Consider the following 18,333-nt stretch of genomic DNA (forward strand, 5'->3'; position numbering starts at 1 on the left):
AGCACGCCCAGTACATGCCAGCCAGCGTGATCACCACGCTCTGGAGCGCGCCAGTACGTCGGGTACTCGAGCGACGCCGTCCTCCTCCTGCATCTCTACGCCTGCGTCGAGCATCGCATCCCTGCCCTCTACACCCTAGACATACTCGAACGCCTGCCGCCGCATGGTCACCGTCGTCCTCGCCGGAGAAATACCGCGGGTACTGCCGCACTCGAAACGAGCCACCGATCGATCCCATCTCCCTTTTCCTGCGCCAGCTGCACCTAGCGCATCGCCAGGACACCGCCTACATGCTGCCGTCCTTGCCTTGCCCTTTGGATCGCCACACGAGCCGCGCCATGGCCGCACCCCCACAGCACCTCACGGCCATCTCCGCCCGCTATAAATAGAGGAGCTCTGAGCTCCATTTCTTCACAACATCTGCTCCCCTCTCATCCCTGCCTCCTCTCCACTCATCAATTTGACACCACACCACCGGAGCTGCTCCAATCGCAAGACGAAGGCCGCCGGAGCTCGCAGATCCTCGCCATCGATTGACTCCACCCCGAGCCTCGCCACTGCTACCAGGAGCCTCAGCGTCCTCGACAACGCCACCTCGCCACCAGCAGAGCCCCGCGGGAACGCCGGTAAGGCCGTCGACCCCCTACGTCCGCCGCCAGAACCTCGCCTTCTCATCGGAGAAGACGACGATTGCTGGCCGTCGATCCCTCCCCTAATCCAACGCCTCTCAGCGCGCGTACCGTTTCGCGTGGTTAAGAGCCACTGACGGGTGGCCCCCACCTCGTCAGGGCGGCCCAAGCGCACCAGTTGCTTGTTGGGCTGCGCGGTGCGAATTAAAACCGTTTCGGCCCAGTAACGTTTCCCGCCTAGCCCAGCAATTCAAACTTAGGTTTATTTATTATTCAAATGTCCTACAGATGACTTAGTAAATTTTGAATAGTTTGAAATCTACCAAACCAAATCTAGCAAACTTTATACCGTTGGAAAGCCAATGAAATTATCTATCCAATGCCACTGGTCCCAGCTCCAAATTCAAAGTAGAATTAATCTGATAAAAATAACAAGACAGGGACTTTTGCAAATTGAAACTTTATTTAAAATTCAACCATAATTGATTTTGAATTGATTCCAATTCTAATAAATCACAAATGATGTCCTCTAATTGATTATGCAATAATATAGACATGTTATTTGCATGATCATGGACTAGATCAAATAAAATAGCTATGTAGTCAATTCTGGTGCAATTAAACTTGAATTCAAATTCAATAAGTAATATGAGAACTACCCTCTCATTTAAATCTTGATCCTAAGTAATACAACCAGAGGGAATGACTTAGGCTAATGAACCTCTGATAATTATTACTTAGAGATTTTAATTCATTTAAATGTTAAGTATTAGAACAATGTGAAGTGTAGCACTTCAATTAAGATTACTCACATATAATAGATATGAAATGTTGACTTGGGTCAACCTATATTTCATACCTGAGTATTATATGAAGAGATTAAATCTTAATAAGATGTAATGAGAAGAAATGAATTCCTCTAAGGATCTACATACCAAATTTAAGAAATAGGAATAATGAAAGGAAATTATTCTTCTTTTAAATAAAGACTAATCCAATAATCCACCATGCCATGTTTGATTGATGATAGGATTAGGGTGTGAACTCTTTTGAGTGTTTCTAGTTTGGTATGAGAGCATGGTTTAGTATTCATACCTCGTATTCGTATATAGACGCTAGTAACGAGGAATACCAAGAGGAGGAGGCCTACTCTCAGGAAGAAGAAGAGAACTTCGATAACTACTCAGCTCAAGGCAAGCTAACCCTTGCTAAACACAAGTGCTTAGCTCTACAAGAGCAAAGGCACCATCACACTTTACTTGTTATGTATTACCTATCCCATGTTTTTACTTACATTTACTTTCGCTTATTTATTTCAAGTACTTTTTGATTTATGATTCACTTGGTCTAGAGTAGAACAATACTTGAAGTTAGATTAGCACAACTCAAAGCTAGATAGCACCCCTCATATAGTTGCTAGTGCTAATCAATTAAAATTGACTACTCTAGATGGGAACATGGTGAAGTGAAATGCTTTGAAAGAAAGTAAAGTGAAGGTGGATGTGAACAAGAGAAGATGGTGATTTTTGATAAAATTGATGATTGGATTTTGAATGCGATACCCTTCCAATTATACAAGTACCCCCACAATACCTGATTATGGGTAAGGCTTAACTAGAAACTTGTGTATTTTAGTATGGGTTCCCTCTAAACAAGCATCATAGGGGTTACGCCGAGGCTGCCTCCGTTAGGTGTGGAATGATGTTAAAATGAGGTGAATGTACGGCCCAAGCCCTGTGCAGTTCCCGGGTTAACTGCGGTTTCCACCGGGAGGCCAAGCTCATGGGGAGAGGTGCTCATACTAGCATATATAAGTGAAAGGTTATGGTTGATGATCCGCGTACTGTGTTACGATGATTCGGGGTTATCCTCGACGGATGTAATCAAAAGTTGTGGCACAAGAGTGCAACCTCTGCAGAGTGTTAAACCTATTCGAATAGCCGTGTCCACGGTTACGGACGATTGGAAGGGCCATACTATCTCCGTTATCATAATTTTTGATCTTAAAAAGGAATGATGAATGGAAGGGTGATATTGAGGTGAATCAATATGAGTATGGGAATGACACTAATGTTCCCACTTGAGTTAGTCTAGCACATGACAAGGCTTTACTAAATGTTTATCAAACTAAAACTTGGCTTTATGCAAATAAACCTAGAGCTTAGCATCCATTACTACACTTAATAAGTAAGTAATCTAGAGTTAGTTTGCGAGTACTTTAAAAGTACTCATGGCTTTGCCCTGGCTATTCAAATGCCAGACTATGAAGGAGAGCACCAGTATCAGGATGACGGACAACAGGACGTCTACGATAACTAGGATCGTCTTCTAACGTCAAGCGTTGCCTGTGGAATAGATAGTCCACTACTACTTCGCTTCCGCTACTATGTGTGTTGTTGAACAATATATTTGTGTAATATTGGATCATGTGATCTATGGTTGTAAGACAATATGTGTTGTAATAAATGATGACTCTATGCTACTTACTATTATGTCTCGCAAAAACATTATTCCTGGGATTGCGATGTACGGCATAATAGGCATCTGGACTTAAAAATCCGGGTGTTGACAGATTACCTTATTATGATCTGTTATGAGATCAAGCAATTGTTCATTGATTAAAGTGTTGTTGTGTTGATTATTAGTTCCATTTGATCTAACCCCTTAGATCAAATCATCTCTACCCAAAACAAGGTTTTAACAAAGTCACATTGAGGTTTATAGCACTTGACTTGATGAGCTACTTCAATCTGCACCAAGGTCAAGTGAAACTTCAGTTACTGTGACTGTTTTACTTTAAAGCGCGAAAATTCCCCAGATTTTCTATGCATGAATGCAATGCACACATCTGTTTCCTCTATTTTTTTGTAACCCCATTACATGGGATATTACAAAAACTGTCGGACCATGCTCCCATACTTTTAACTACCGGGTTAACAAGATCGCTGTCTAAGAAACCATTTAAGTTTGAACTTGGATGGTTACACCAGGAAGGTTTTCACGATATGGTTAAAACTATATGGGAAAGACCAGTGTATGCCGACAATCCAGTTATAAGGTGGAATAAAAAGATGCGAGATGTTCGCAAACACCTTTCTGGATGGGCGAGACATACAACTGGCATTCTTAAAAAGGAGAAGCTTCGCTTATCGAGTATCATCGATGAGTTAGAAGCGCTTGCTGAAGTGAGACCGTTGATGACGCGTAAAGCACACGCCCGTTGGGAACCCCAAGAGGAAGGTGTGATGCGTACAGCAACAAGTTTTCCCTCAGTAAGAAACCAAGGTTATCGAACCAGTAGGAGTCAAGGAACACGTGAAGGTTGTTGGTGACGGAGTGTAGTGCGGTGCAACACCAGGGATTCCGGCGCCAACGTGGAACCTGCACAACACAATCAAAATACTTTGCCCCAACTTAACAGTGAGGTTGTCAATCTCACCGGCTTGCTGTAAACAAATGATTAAATGTATGGTGTGGAAAATGATGTTTGTTTGCGAAGAACAGTAAAGAACAATGATTGCAGTAGATTGTATTCAGATGTAAAAGAATGGACTGGGGTCCACAGTTCACTAGTGGTGTCTCTCCAATAAGATAAAGCATGTTGGGTGAACAAATTACAGTTGGGCAATTGACAAATAGAGAGGGCATAACAATGCACATACATATCATGATGACTACTATGAGATTTAATCGGGCATTACGACAAAGTACATAGACCGCTATCCAGCATGCATCTATGCCTAAAAAGTCCACCTTCGGGTTAGCATCCACACCCCTTCCAGTATTAAGTTGCAAACAACAGACAATTGCATTAAGTATGGTGAGTAATGTAATCAACACAAATATCCTTAGACAAAGCATCGATGTTTTATCCCTAGTGGCAACAGCACATCCACAACCTTAGAACTTTCTGTCACTGTCCCAGATTCAATGGAGGCATGAACCCACTATCGAGCATAAATACTCCCTCTTGGAGTTACAAGTATCAACTTGGCCAGAGCCTCTACAAGCAACGGAGAGCATGCAAGATCATAAACAACACATATATGATAGATTGATAATCAACTTGACATAGTATTCCATATTCATCGGATCCCAACAAACACAACATGTAGCATTACAAATAGATGATCTTGATCATGATAGGCAGCTCACAAGATCTAAACATGATAGCACAATGAGGAGAAGACAACCATCTAGCTACTGCTATGGACCCATAGTCCAGGGGTGAACTACTCACACATCAATCCGGAGGCGATCATGGTGATGAAGAGTCCTCCGGGAGATGATTCCCCTCTCCGGCAGGGTGCCGGAGGCGATCTCCTGAATCCCCCGAGATGGGATTGGCGGCGGCGGCGTTTCTAGAAGGTTTTCCGTATCGTGGCTCTCGGTAATAGGGTTTTCGCGACGGAGGGAATAAATAGGCGGAAGGGCAGAGTCGGAGGAGGCGCAGGGGCCCCACACCATAGGCCAGCGCGGGCCCCTCCTTGGTCGCGCCTCCCTATGGTCTGGCCACCTCGTGGCCCCACATCGTATCCCCTTCGGTCTTCTGGAAGCTCCGTGGAAAAATAAGACCCTGGGCGTTGATTTCGTCCAATTCCGAGAATATTTCCTTTGTAGGATTTCTGAAACCAAAAACAGCAGAAAACAACAACTGGCTCTTCGGCATCTCGTTAATAGGTTAGTGCCGGAAAATGCATATAAATGACGTAAAGTGTGTATAAAACATGTGAGTATCATCATAAAAGTAGCATGGAACATAAGAAATTATAGATACGTTTGAGACGTATCAAGCATCCCCAAGCTTAGTTCCTACTCGCCCTCGAGTAGGTAAACAATAACAAAGATAATTTCTGAAGTGACATGCTATCATAATCTTGATCAATACTATTGTAAAGCATATGAGATGAATGAAGTGATTCGAAGCAATGGTAAAGACAATGAATAAACAACTGAATCATGTAGCAAAGACTTTTCATGAATAGTACTTTCAAGACAAGCATCAATAAGACTTGCATAGGAGTTAACTCATAAAGCAATAGATTCTTAGTAGAAAGCTTTGAAGCAACACAAAGGAAGATATAAGTTTCAGCGGTTGCTTTCAACTTCAACATGTTTATCTCATGGATAATTGTCAACACAAAGTAATATGATGAATGCAAATAAGCAATTATGTAGGAATCAATGCACACAGTTGACACAAGTGTTGCTTCTAAGACAGAAAGAAGTAGGTAAACTGACTCAACATAAAAGTAAAAGAAAGGCCCTTTGCAGAGGGAAGCATGGATTGCTATATTTGTGCTAGAGCTTTTATTTTGAAAACATAGAAACAATTTTGTCAACGGTAGTAATAATTCATATGTGTTATGCATAAGACATCTTATAAGTTGCAAGCCTCATGCATAGAATACCAATAGTGCCCGCACCTTGTCCTAATTAGCTTGAATTTACATGGATTATCATTGCATAGCATATGTTTCAACCAAGTGTCACAAAGGGGTACCTCTATGCCGCCTGTACAAAGGTCTAAGGAGAAAGTTCGCATTGGATTTCTCGCTTTTGATTATTCTCAACTTAGACATCCATACCGGGACAACATAGAAAACAGGTAATGGACTTCTCTTTAATGCATAAGCATTCAACAACAGATAATATTCTCATAAGAGATTGAGGATTGATGTCCAAACTGAAACTTCCACCATGATTCATGGCTTTAGTTAGCGGCCCAATGTTCTTCTCTAACAATATGCATACTCAAACCATTTGATCATGATAAATCACCCTTACTTCAGACAAGACGAACATGCATAGCAACTCACATGATATTCAACAAAGGTGTAATAGTTGATGGCGTCCCCAGAAACATGGTTACCGCTCAACAAGCAACTTATAAGAAATAAGATACATAAGCGACTTATTCTTTACCACAATAGTTTTTAAGCTATTTTCCCATGAGCTATATATTGCAAAGACAAGGAATGAAATTTAAAAGTTAGCACTCAAGCAATTTACTTTGGAATGGCAGAGAAATACCATGTAGTAGGTAGGTATGGTGGACACAAATGGCATAGTTTTTGGCTCAAGGATTTGGATGCACGAGAAGTATTCCCTCTCAATACAAGGCTTAGGCTAGCAAGGTTGTTTGAAGCAAACACAAGTATGAACCGGTACAGAAAAACTTACATAAGAACATATTGCAAGCATTATAAGAATCTACACTATCTTCCTTGTTGTTCAAACACCTCACCAGAAAATATCTAGACTCTAGAGAGACCAATCATGCAAACCAAATGTCAACAAGCTCTATGGTAGTTCTTCATTAATAGGTGCAAAGTACATGATGCAAGAGCTTAAACATGATCTATTTGAGCACAACAATTGCCAAGTATCAAATTATTCAATACATTATACCAATTACCACATGAAGCATTTTCTGTTTCCAACCATATAACGATGAACGAAGCAGTTTCAACCTTCGCCATGAACATTAAAAGTAAAGCTAAGAACACATGTGTTCATATGCAATAGCGGAGCGTGTCTCTCTCCCAAACAAAGAATGCTAGGATCCGATTTTATTCAAACATAAACGAAAATAAAAACATACAGACGCTCCAAGTAAAGCACATAAGATGTGATGGAACAAAAATATAGTTTCACTAGAGGTGACCTGATAAGTTGTCGATGAAGAAGGGGATGCCTTGGGCATCCCCAAGCTTAGATGCTTGAGTCTTCTTGAAATATGCAGGGATGAACCACGGGGGCATCCCCAAGCTTAGAATTTTCACTCTTCTTGATCTTATTGTATCATCCTCCTCTCTTGATCCTTGAAAACTTCATCCACACCAAACTCAAAACAAACTCATTAGAGGCTTAGTGCATAATCAAAAATTCACATATTCAGAGGTGACATAATCATTCTTAACACTTATGGACATTGCACAAAGCTACTGAAAGTTAATGGAACAAAGAAATCCATCAAACATAGCAAAACAGGCAATGCGAAATAAAAGGCAGAATCTGTCAAAACAGAACAGTCCGTAAAGACGAATTTTTCTGGGGCACTTAACTTGCTCAGATGAAAAAGCTCAAATTGAATGAAAGCTGCGTACATATCTGAGGATCATGCACGTAAATTGGCAGATTTTCTGAGTTACCTACAGACGGGGCTGCTCAATTTCGTGGCAGTAAGAAATCTGTTTCTGCGCAGTAATCCAAATCTAGTATCAACATTACTATCAAAGACTTTACTTGGCACAACAATGCAATAAAATAAAGATAAGGCGAGGTTGCTACAGTAGTAACAACTTCCAAGACTCAAATATAAAACAAAAGTGCAGAAGCAAAATAATGGGTTGTCTCCCATAAGCGCTTTTCTTTAACGCCTTTCAGCTAGGCGCAGAAAGTGTGAATCAAGTATTATCAAGAGATGAAGCATCAACATCATAATTTTCACAACTTGTCACAATAGGTATCTTAGATGTTCCATTATCTGTAGTGGTACTAAGGGCTTTGTCAATTTTAGGCCTATAATAGTTTTTTGGCTTAGGCACCTTAGAGACATACATGAACTTTTGCTCCTTACCCACATAAGCTTTCTCCTTAAACTTAAGAGAAGAAAAAGTTGAACCCAAGGTTCCCATAGCTTCTTCAAGTTCACTAATCCTATGGGTTTGATTATCATGAGTAGCACAAGCTTCTAAGACGGCAATTCTCTCATTAATTCCACTTAGAGATTTATCAAGTTTATCAGTGTTATCAAGTAATATTCCCAATTTAGTCTCAACACTTGGAAGATTTTTATCTACGGTCTCCAACTTTTTCATGACATCTTCAAGAGAGATTTCAATTTTAGCCTCATTAACAGGTGGTATTCCAACTAGACTCTCAATAATTCAACTAGCTTCTAAAGCAGGAGTGCCTAGGAAATTACCTCCCGCGAGAGTATCAAGAACATACCTACTCCAGCTAGAGATACCAACATAAAAATTGCTAAGTAGGATAATAGTGGAGTGTTTCTTAGTGCACCTATTATGAGCATCACTAATTCTATACCAAGCATCTTTTAAACATTCTCCCCCTTGTTGCTTAAACGAACGAACTTCAACTTCAGGATTACTCATTTTAGCAATAGTAAATAAAGCAAACTAAATAAAGTAGAGTAAATGCAAGTAACTAATTTTTTTGTGTTTTTGATATGAAGAAAGCAAAAAAGACAGTAAATAAAGTAATGCAAGTAACTAATTTTTTTGTATTTTGATATAAAGAAAGCAAACAAAGCAGTAAATAAAATAAAGTAAAGCAAGACAAAAACAAAGTAAAGAGATTGGAAGTGGGAGACTCCCCTTGCAGCGTGTCTTGATCTCCCCGGCAACGGCGCCAGAAAAAGAGCTGGTGGCGTGCAGTTGACGTGGGAGTTAGAAATCTCTGTGGTGTAATTTTCCTTCACGTCCCCGGCAACGGCGCCAGAAAACAGTCTTGATGACGCGTAAAGCACACGCCCGTTGGGAACCCCAAGAGGAAGGTGTGATGCGTACAGCAGCAAATTCCCTCAGTAAGAAACCAAGGTTATCGAACCAGTGGGAGTCAAGGAACACGTGAAGGTTGTTGGTGACGGAGTGTAGTGCGGCGCAACACTAGGGATTCTGGTGCCAACGTGGAACCTGCACAACACAATCAAAATACTTTGCCCCAACTTAACAGTGAGGTTGTCAATCTCACCGGCTTGCTGTAAACAAAGGATTAAATGTATGGTGTGGAAAATGATGTTTGTTTGCGAAGAACAGTAAAGAACAATGATTGCAGTAGATTGTATTTAGATATAAAAGAATGGACCGGGGTCCACAGTTCACTGGTGGTGTCTCTCCAATAAGATAAAGCATGTTGGGTGAACAAATTACAGTTGGGCAATTGACAAATAGAGAGGGCATAACAATGCACATACATATCATGATGACTACTATGAGATTTAATCGGGTATTACGACAAAGTACATAGACCGCTATCCAGCATGCATCTATGCCTAAAAAGTCCACCTTCGGGTTAGCATCCACACCCCTTCCAGTATTAAGTTGCAAACAACAGACAATTGCATTAAGTATGGTGCGTAATGTAATCAGCACAAATATCCTTAGACAAAGCATCGATGTTTTATCCCTAGTGGCAACAGCACATCCACAACCTTAGAACTTTCTGTCATTGTCCCAGATTCAATGGAGGCATGAACCCACTATCGAGCATAAATACTCCCTCTTGGAGTTACAAGTATCAACTTGGCCAGAGCCTCTACTAGCAACGGAGAGCATGCAAGATCATAAACAACACATATATGATAGATTGATAATCAACTTGACATAGTATTCCATATTCATCGGATCCCAACAAACACAACATGTAGCATTACAAATAGATGATCTTGATCATGATAGGCAGCTCACAAGATCTAAACATGATAGCACAATGAGGAGAAGACAACCATCTAGCTACTGCTATGGACCCATAGTCCAGGGGTGAACTACTCACACATCAATCCGGAGGTGATCATGGTGATGAAGAGTCCTCCGGGAGATGATTCCCCTCTCCGGCAGGGTGCTGGAGGCGATCTCCTGAATCCCCCGAGATGGGATTGGCGGCGGCGGCGTCTCTGGAAGGTTTTCCGTATCGTGGCTCTCGGTAATAGGGTTTTCGCGACGGAGGGAATAAATAGGCAGAAGGGCAGAGTCGGAGGAGGCGCAGGGGTCCCACACCATAGGCCGGTGCGGGCCCCTCCTTGGCCGCACCGCCCTATGTTCTGGCCACCTCGTGGCCCCACTTCGTATCCCCTTCGGTCTTCTGGAAGCTCCGTGGAAAAATAAGACCCTGGGCGTTGATTTCGTACAAGTCCAAGAATATTTCCTTTGTAGGATTTCTGAAACCAAAAAACAGCAGAAAACAGCAACTGGCTCTTCGGCATCTCGTTAATAGGTTAGTGCCGGAAAATGCATATAAATGACGTAAAGTGTGTATAAAACATGTGAGTATCATCATAAAAGTAGCATGGAACATAAGAAATTATAGATACGTTTGAGACGTACCAACCGCTATCGAGCATGGAATTGGATTTGAAAAACCAATCTAATGCTCAAATAGCAAGTCTTCTTCGGGAAGAAGAGTTGAAATGGTACCAGCGTTCAAAATCCCAATTCATTCTGGAAGGAGATTCGAATACGAGATATTTTCATGGGATTGCCAATGAGCGTCACAGGAAAAGCGTATTCATTCTCTAGTACAAGATGAGGGTTTAATTGAAGGCCATGATCAACTCAAATCCTATATTACTAATTATTATAAGGGTCTATTTGGTCCGCCAGATGAGAGTTCCTTCTCTCTGGAAGAGTCCCAAATAGCAGATATACCCCAAGTGTCTCAGGAGGAGAATGTTGTTTTAACGGCTCCTTACTCGGAGGAGGAAGTTAATAAGGCTATTTTCCAAATGGAACGTAATAAAGCCCCGGGTCCAGATAGTTTCCCTGCTGAATTCTATCAGACATTTTGGGATACCATTAAAGACGACCTTCTAGAAATGTTTAGTGTTTTACATGCTAGACAGCTAGAATTATTCCGTCTAAATTTTGGTGAGGTTATCTTGTTACCCAAAGTCAAAGAGGCAGAAAGGATCCAACAATTTAGACCCATTTGCCTCTTAAATGTAAGTTTCAAGATATTCACGAAAGTGTCCACCATTAGACTGAATACAGTGGTTGATCATGTGGTCAGGCCATCGCAAACCGCCTTCATGCAAGGACGCAATATCCTAGATGGATTTGTCGTTCTACATGAGGCGGTTCATGAACTGCATACCAAAAATATGAATGGGGTAATCTTAAAACTTGATTTTGAGAAAGCTTATGATAAACTCAATTGGTCTTTTCTCAATCAGACACTCAGGATAAAAGGTTTTTCACCAGAGTGGCGAGCGTAGATCAATAATTTTATGTATGGAGGAAGTGTAGCGATTCGTGTCAATGATGATACGGGACGTTTCTTCCAGACACGAAAAGGTTTACGCCAAGGCAATCCTCTATCACCACTTTTATTCAACATTGTGGCGGATATGCTCGCTATCTTGATCGAACGAGCTAAATCTGATGGTCAAATTGAAGGAGTGATCCCACATCTAGTAGATGGGGGTTTATCAATACTTCAATATGCTGACGATACAATTTTATTTATGGAACATGATCTCGATAAAGCTCGAAATTTAAAGCTAATTTTGGCAGCTTTTGAGCATTTATCGGGACTCAAAATTAACTTCCATAAAAGTGAATTGTTTTGTTTTGGCGACGCTCAGGATTCAGTCGCCAATTATTTGGAACTGTTTGGCTGTGGGCAAGGCCAGTTTCCTATCAACTATCTGGGTATCCCGATTCATTACCGGAGATTAACGATGGTTGAGTGGAAAAAAAAGTCGAGAAAAGACTTCAGAAGAGACTTAGTAGTTGGAAAGGTAAAATGCTATCCCTTGGAGGAAGATTGGTTCTCATTAATGCAGTTCTCACCAATATGGTGTTGTATATGATATCCTTCTTCATTCTGCCAAAAGGTGTATTACACAAGCTCGATTATTATAGATCGAGATTTTTTTGGCAAGGGGATAGTGAAAAAAAGAAATATCGGCCGGTCAAGTGGTCTGTCGTATGCTGACCTAAAGATATGGGTGGGCTAGGAGTTCATGACCTTGAAGTCAAGAACTCAGCCTTATTAAGTAAGTGGCTTTATAAGCTACTAACCGAAGATGGCGTATGGCAGACCATGGTTAGAAGAAAGTACATATCCCAGATCCTTTGGAAATCGGGAGACTCGCATTTTTGGGCTGGTCTAATGGCAACGAAGAAATTCTTCTTCACATATGGTACTTTCAATATTAAGGATGGATCGCAGATACGGTTCTTGGAGGATACATGGCTAGGTAATAGGCCTCTCTCTGAACAATATCCAGCGTTATATAGCATTGTTCGTCGCAAAAGTGATACCATTGCATTAGTAATGGCAACCTCACCCCCGACAGTGACGTTTAGACGAGATTTAATCGGTCCAAGACTTCTCGCATGGAATGCCTTACTGTTACGTTTGGAATCCATTCAGTTGTCTGAAGGGCAAGATGAATTTCATTGGAACTTACATTCCAATGGAAAATTCTCTGTAAGTTCTTTGTACAATGCCATTATCCAACCAGAAATACCAGTTGATAAAAACAAGAAGATTTGGAAGATGAAAATACCCCTTAAAATTAAAAAATTTGGCTGGTATTTGCATCGAGGAGTAATCCTCACCAAAGATAATCTTGCGAAACGCAAGTGGCATGGGAGTGCGCAGTGTGCTTTTTGTCAACAGAACGAGACAATTAAACACTTGTTCTTCCAATGTCGCTTTGTCAGGTCTATATGGTCATGCATCCAAGTAGCTTCTGATCTGTATCCCCCGACTAGTGTGGCCAATATCTTTGGTAATTGGCTTCATGGTATCGATCACAGATTTAGAACGTTTATTAGGATGGGGCGCTTGCCATTACATGGTCGCTATGGCTATGTAGAAATGATAAAGTTTTTAATAACAAAAATTGTTCTCTCTTGCAGGTTATCTACAGATGTACCGCTACTTTCCATTCATGGTCTGCACTGCAGAGGGTGGAGAACCGCGACCTGTTTACGGAGGTCTGTACACGGTTGAAGGACACGGCGAGGGATACTTTTTCTCTACATGGGTGGCAGCATAATCTACGGATCGGGCCTCCGCCTTCACCGTAGGCGTTTTACAATTGCTCATGTCTGATATGTAATCCGCCTTTTTTTAGCACTCTAGACTTTTGAGACTTTTTGAACGGCTGTGTGCATCTTAGCTATGCAGAGATCGGGTGTAATTGCTTCTCTATAAGTAATAAAGCGTCCATTATCAAAAAAAAATACTAACATGATTGGCTCATCTTTACACAATACCTCATACACAAATGACCATGCGGCAACAATGCATCTTTTCGACTAAGTGCTATGCACATCGTTGAGTATTTGTACAATGCTCATGGTCGAAATGATTCATTGTGCCACCAATATGTGGCCACATTTTTAATCACTGGTAAAGCAGCCCAGCCTAACTAACGTTCATTAATTTTTCAATTGAACAAAAGGTCATCATTAGCTTACCCAAAAAAATTCCTCAGACTCTCCAACTCTCAGATAACAACGGCCATCCTTTAGGAACTGGTGAATAGAAAGTTAAAACTTCTCAGGAAGAAATTGTATATCCAGTATTCCAGTCCTACCTACCAGTACATCTTAACAATTTCAAGAAACATCAGAGTACAACCGATTAATACCTCGTTAAAATGATACTCCATAACAATTAATTATCTCTACAACTGAATCTTCTACGTCCCAGTTGATTTTTACATACATATACAAAAGGATGTGGAGTATATTATATACATAACGTATAGTTGCAAAAAAAATCTGTTGAAATCTATATAATGCCTAATTGCAGAAGAACGAACAAATGATCTAACAACTTTCCTGAATATAAGAAAACATGGTGTATATGAACAACCCTCTGCTGCAGCATAGGATTCCCTGAAGCTGGTTGACTCCAGTCATCTTCAGGGAAAGAACATCAATATATTTTCAGAAACTTTCATGATTAATTGCCCATTCATGTCAACTCTTCAAATTTCTGAAAGATAGACGGGTTGTAGGAGAGGTGGCCCAGAATAGCTAGGTACCACCAGTCATCTGGTACTGACTGGCTTTTCCCAAACTTTGGTGTTCTTCTTCGGATCATCGCACAGGGTCAGATCATTGTCAAATTCTTTCATTGTCTTGACGAATGTCTTTGCTCCTCGCATCATTAGCCTCTCCACCATGAATAGCTGATAATTATTCTCAATTATTGGCTCTAATATGCTACTGAAGTTGGATGAGTATGCTAACTTGTATCTGGAGTGGTGCCAAATAAGAAACACAAATATACCAATAAACATCATGTTTTCAATATACTCCTTTGTACCACATCAAATATACGGTAATTAAACAATGGATCAGACATTCTAGTGACAATACCTTGAGGAGAGATAATGAATAAGATGGAAGCATCGCATGCATGTGTACCTACCTAGCATACCGCAGAAAATAGCTTATTGCTAAATTGCTTAATCATGCCACCTTGAGTAAGTTAATAGGAAAATGAAGGCCAGTTCTTTAACTGCATTTTGCGCAGATGATAAATGCTAACATACACAATACAAGAGATACTGGATTCCTAAGAAAGATAATGAGCAGTTGTTTTTTTCCAGCTAAAGAGATTTGCCCACTGGAAGATCTATTCTCCACCTTCTATGGGAACTTGGTGGGAAACTTCTTTTGATCAGCCAGACCCGTTTAAATAAAGGCCTTTTCTTGTTTTATACTTTTATTATGATCCGGCTATTCTTTCTGGGTGGCTAGATTGACTGGCTAGTACATTCAAGGATTTTTTATCGATGCACATAGAGCAGTAAGGAAAACAGTGCAGGTCTTACCGGTCTGATAGAGGAGAGAAGAAGCCCGGTGTTCTTTCATTTGAGGCAATGTATAAGGTTCTACCAGGTGGAATCCATTTTGCAATTCTGTTCCTGATAAACGCAGGGCGGGTATCTCTATCCAGATGGGGATGAAGGCTCCTTTCAACACCAAACCTGTCTTTCCTGTTTTTCAATAGATCGCCTCGTCGAACATGAATAGCATCGTAATCACCAAGTATTTGCTTCATCTGAAATAGAGTGAACTTATTTGAAGGAATACTGAACAGGCTGTGGTACTGAAATTTAGATAACATGAGGAGACTCTGAGACAATATAAGTGTTTAATGTTTATTAAATGAATCAAGAACTCTCTATATGGATAATTAAGAAGTCCTAGGCTACACTGTGTACTTCCTTTTTAAGGTGGTATACTTGGAAAGCTAACAAATTGTTTCAGGGATTAATGTCCGAACTAAGTTTTGTTATTACCCAGCAAGAATAGAAGCATTCACTGATCAATGATTTTCACACAAGAAAGTGCAACAAACTGACTAAAGTTGTTTCTTTATGGATGCAGCATTGAAACAACAGAATGCAGATCTCAGTACATATGTCGAGGTTGGATAGAAGCAACCATTGAATCCTTATGACCAACGTCAAGGACCAGTTAGCAATAGTTCACCCACTTAGGCGCATATGGTAATATAAGCACTGCAGCCTCTTAAGAATTTTGCTAAGCAACTGTCCAGTTCTACTAAAGGGATTCTTTTGTTTCAGGAACGCACGAAAAGCATGATAGAGGAGGATTCTTCCAGTTTATACAGGAAACCGGACCCAAAAACCACACATGGCTTGGTTAATTAAGGGTTAACCGAGTGAAAACCACACTCCACAGCCACTCATTGCATTACAACTTAAGTACTTAGCACCATCTTCCATCTGAGACGTACCAGTAAAGTTCACCTAGTCAATCATACATTGGCAAATATGCAGGGTCTAATAAATTTCTTCTGGGAAGTATGGTACTCATCACCATGCCAGTCCTTATGCTACCGAAGAATCAGGACAGCCATGCGCAGTAAAGAAAGAAGGAGCTCCATCCAAAGATTCAAGCAAAAAGACATTTTATAAGGGTACAAATATACACAAAAGATACAGGGGAAAATATATTAGTGTGTTACCACAGTACCATACCATGTTTAAAACAATAGTTACACTGAATATACAAAAAAAAAATACATGAAGCAATACCTTATTTGCAGCATCACTCAATTTTTTCGCTGGCATACTTGGCAGAAAGGTGTAGGATAGCATCAGAGAGTTGCGTTTTTTACGATCCTTGCACTCCATAAACCTAAATTTCAGTTAGGGTCAAGATATGTGCTTGAAGTATAGGCATCGCAGAATAAAATAATAATGCTTTCATTTGTCGATTCTCGCAATCGGACATGGTCTAATTCCAAAATACACATGAAAGGGGGAAAGAGGTACATACCAAGCAAGAGGACTTGCGGTGCGGTTTATTAGGAGAGCTTTGGAGTACATGGGATTTTCTTTGAGTTCTGCTCTGCTAATACCTTGCACATGTGCCACACCTCTCTCTCCTAATTTCATAGCTCTTGATGCTATGGCGTGCCACGTCTTGGAATTGTCCAGAACAACAGGTACTATTCTTGAGATGCGATCTATATCATAGAGGGATTCCATTGCACAAGAACTTTCTTCCCATCTAGAAAATACTTCCTTTAGGCAACTCAGACTTGACAGCCAGAAGTCAATATAAAGCTAGATGTGGTTAACAGGAAAAAAAAACCTTTGCTTTGAAGTTGCATTGCTTGATTGATGGGTCCCTTTTGTATTATGTACTGAACTTAGGCACATTCTTGATGGCATAACAAATATTCTGCAAAACAATTAAATGGTTATATAGGTATGCAATGTTTTTATACCTGACCATATGTTTACATAGATTTACTCCTTAAGGAGAACAGAGTTATTAGCATGGGCCTTCTGCACTTATAACATTAGCTTTTACCTTATAAAATGTGTTAATAGCTGCAATATTGAATTAACTGATTAAAAAGTTTATGAAAATCAGACAACAGAACGAAAGGCGAGAAGGATGGGACAATAGGCCAACAATATCTCCTTAATAACAATTATTTTCTTAATCTACGATGTCTAGAAGTAGGAGGAACTGCACACTTACAATACTTCATAGGAGATTAGTCTCCTCTTAACCCCCTTTCATCAATCCTAAAGAAATCCTAGTTGTATGTATAATGTGGCACCTTTTAACTTGGTGTATATCCAGTGTTAACAGGCTCTGAAACGGCCAGAGAACATGAGTTGAACTCCGATGCTAGGATACCATAAGTAGTAGTACAACCCTACGAACGATGCAAAAGTCTTTGAGCAAGCCCCTCTCCACCTACAATTGCACCTTCTACTACCTCAATCCCTCATCAATGCTTTCCACTCATTCCCCCTATCGTCTCTGGTCGTGACTGGAAATTTTTGTAGTCAGAATTTAGCAATTTCAAAAGAATTATCTGAAATTAGCATGGAACGAACACCGAATACTCGACTACATCGTAGCAATATCCTAGAATGCACCATGTCTTCCTTATGCATCGGTAGTCAGTAGGGTACCTGCCGAGGAAGAGGGCCTCCTCAAGGGCGCAGCGGAGGCTGGACTCCTGGTGCCCGAGGCCGGCGCAGGAGTCGCAGTGCTTGCCCGGGCAGTCGACGCGGCCGCCCCAGTACAGGTACCTGTCTCCATTATCGGCACCGGATCTCCGGGAACTCGACAGCGAGGAGGTCGGGGACGAAGAGGAGAAGAGGCACAGGACGGCCAGTGTGGCCGCCGCCGCGAACGCCGTCATGAGGGTCCTCGCCGGCGGGAGCGGCGGCAACCTCGGCCTGCGACCGCCGGCCGCAGCGATTCGGGGGAGGATCGCCATTGGAACTGAAGAAGCAGTGTGAAGGGCAGTGGCCGACTGGAGATGGCTGCGTTGCGTTCAGAAGTTGCGGTAGAGTTGGACAGAAGAAAAGAATCTCAAAGGAGTATGGTTCTTATAAACAAGGGAGCAACAAATCTCAATAACGGGGATGTAGCTCAGATGGTAGAGCGCTCGCTTAGCATGCGAGAGGTACGGGGATCGATACCCCGCATCTCCA

The 18,333-nt window shown here is 41.2% G+C and overlaps 1 protein-coding gene and 1 non-coding gene across 3 annotated transcripts; one reads left to right on the forward strand and one right to left on the reverse strand.

Annotated features, from left to right (window-relative positions):
• Window positions 1-13,943: 13,943 nt before the first annotated feature.
• On the reverse strand, window positions 13,944-18,186 carry LOC127332226 (uncharacterized). Of its 2 annotated transcripts, none has more exons than XM_051358500.2 (6): window positions 17,806-18,183; window positions 16,967-17,056; window positions 16,649-16,882; window positions 16,405-16,507; window positions 15,172-15,401; window positions 13,944-14,590 (listed from the first exon to the last, which is right to left on the reverse strand). In XM_051358500.2, the coding sequence occupies exons 1-6, from the start codon at window positions 18,114-18,116 to the stop codon at window positions 14,383-14,385; spliced, it is 1,176 nt and encodes a 391-aa protein (XP_051214460.1). In that variant the 5' UTR covers window positions 18,117-18,183; the 3' UTR covers window positions 13,944-14,382. The 2 variants fall into 2 exon arrangements, with proteins under 2 accessions (XP_051214460.1, XP_051214461.1); XM_051358501.2 differs by lacking the exon at window positions 13,944-14,590 and adding an exon at window positions 14,597-14,765 and having other exon boundaries at window positions 17,806-18,186.
• A 74-nt stretch (window positions 18,187-18,260) lies between these two features.
• TRNAA-AGC (transfer RNA alanine (anticodon AGC)) lies at window positions 18,261-18,333 on the forward strand. The gene has a single exon. It is a non-coding gene; the product is annotated as a tRNA-Ala (tRNA).

This window comes from Lolium perenne, chromosome 4 (assembly GCF_019359855.2).
Source record: "Lolium perenne isolate Kyuss_39 chromosome 4, Kyuss_2.0, whole genome shotgun sequence".
Lineage (NCBI taxonomy): Eukaryota > Viridiplantae > Streptophyta > Magnoliopsida > Poales > Poaceae > Lolium > Lolium perenne.

What these genes read in the sequence shown, in the direction of transcription:
- LOC127332226 (XM_051358500.2), bottom strand. Translation starts at nt 18,116, where the DNA reads ATGGCGATCCTCCCCCGAATCGCTGCGGCCGGCGGTCGCAGGCCGAGG. An exon ending in GAGGCCCTCTTCCTCGGCAG is followed by an intron (nt 17,057 to 17,805) that starts GTACCCTACTGA and finishes ATTGTTTTGCAG; the next exon opens with AATATTTGTTATGCCATCAA. An exon ending in TTCTCTCCTCTATCAGACCG is followed by an intron (nt 14,591 to 15,171) that starts GTAAGACCTGCA and finishes GCACCACTCCAG; the next exon opens with ATACAAGTTAGCATACTCAT.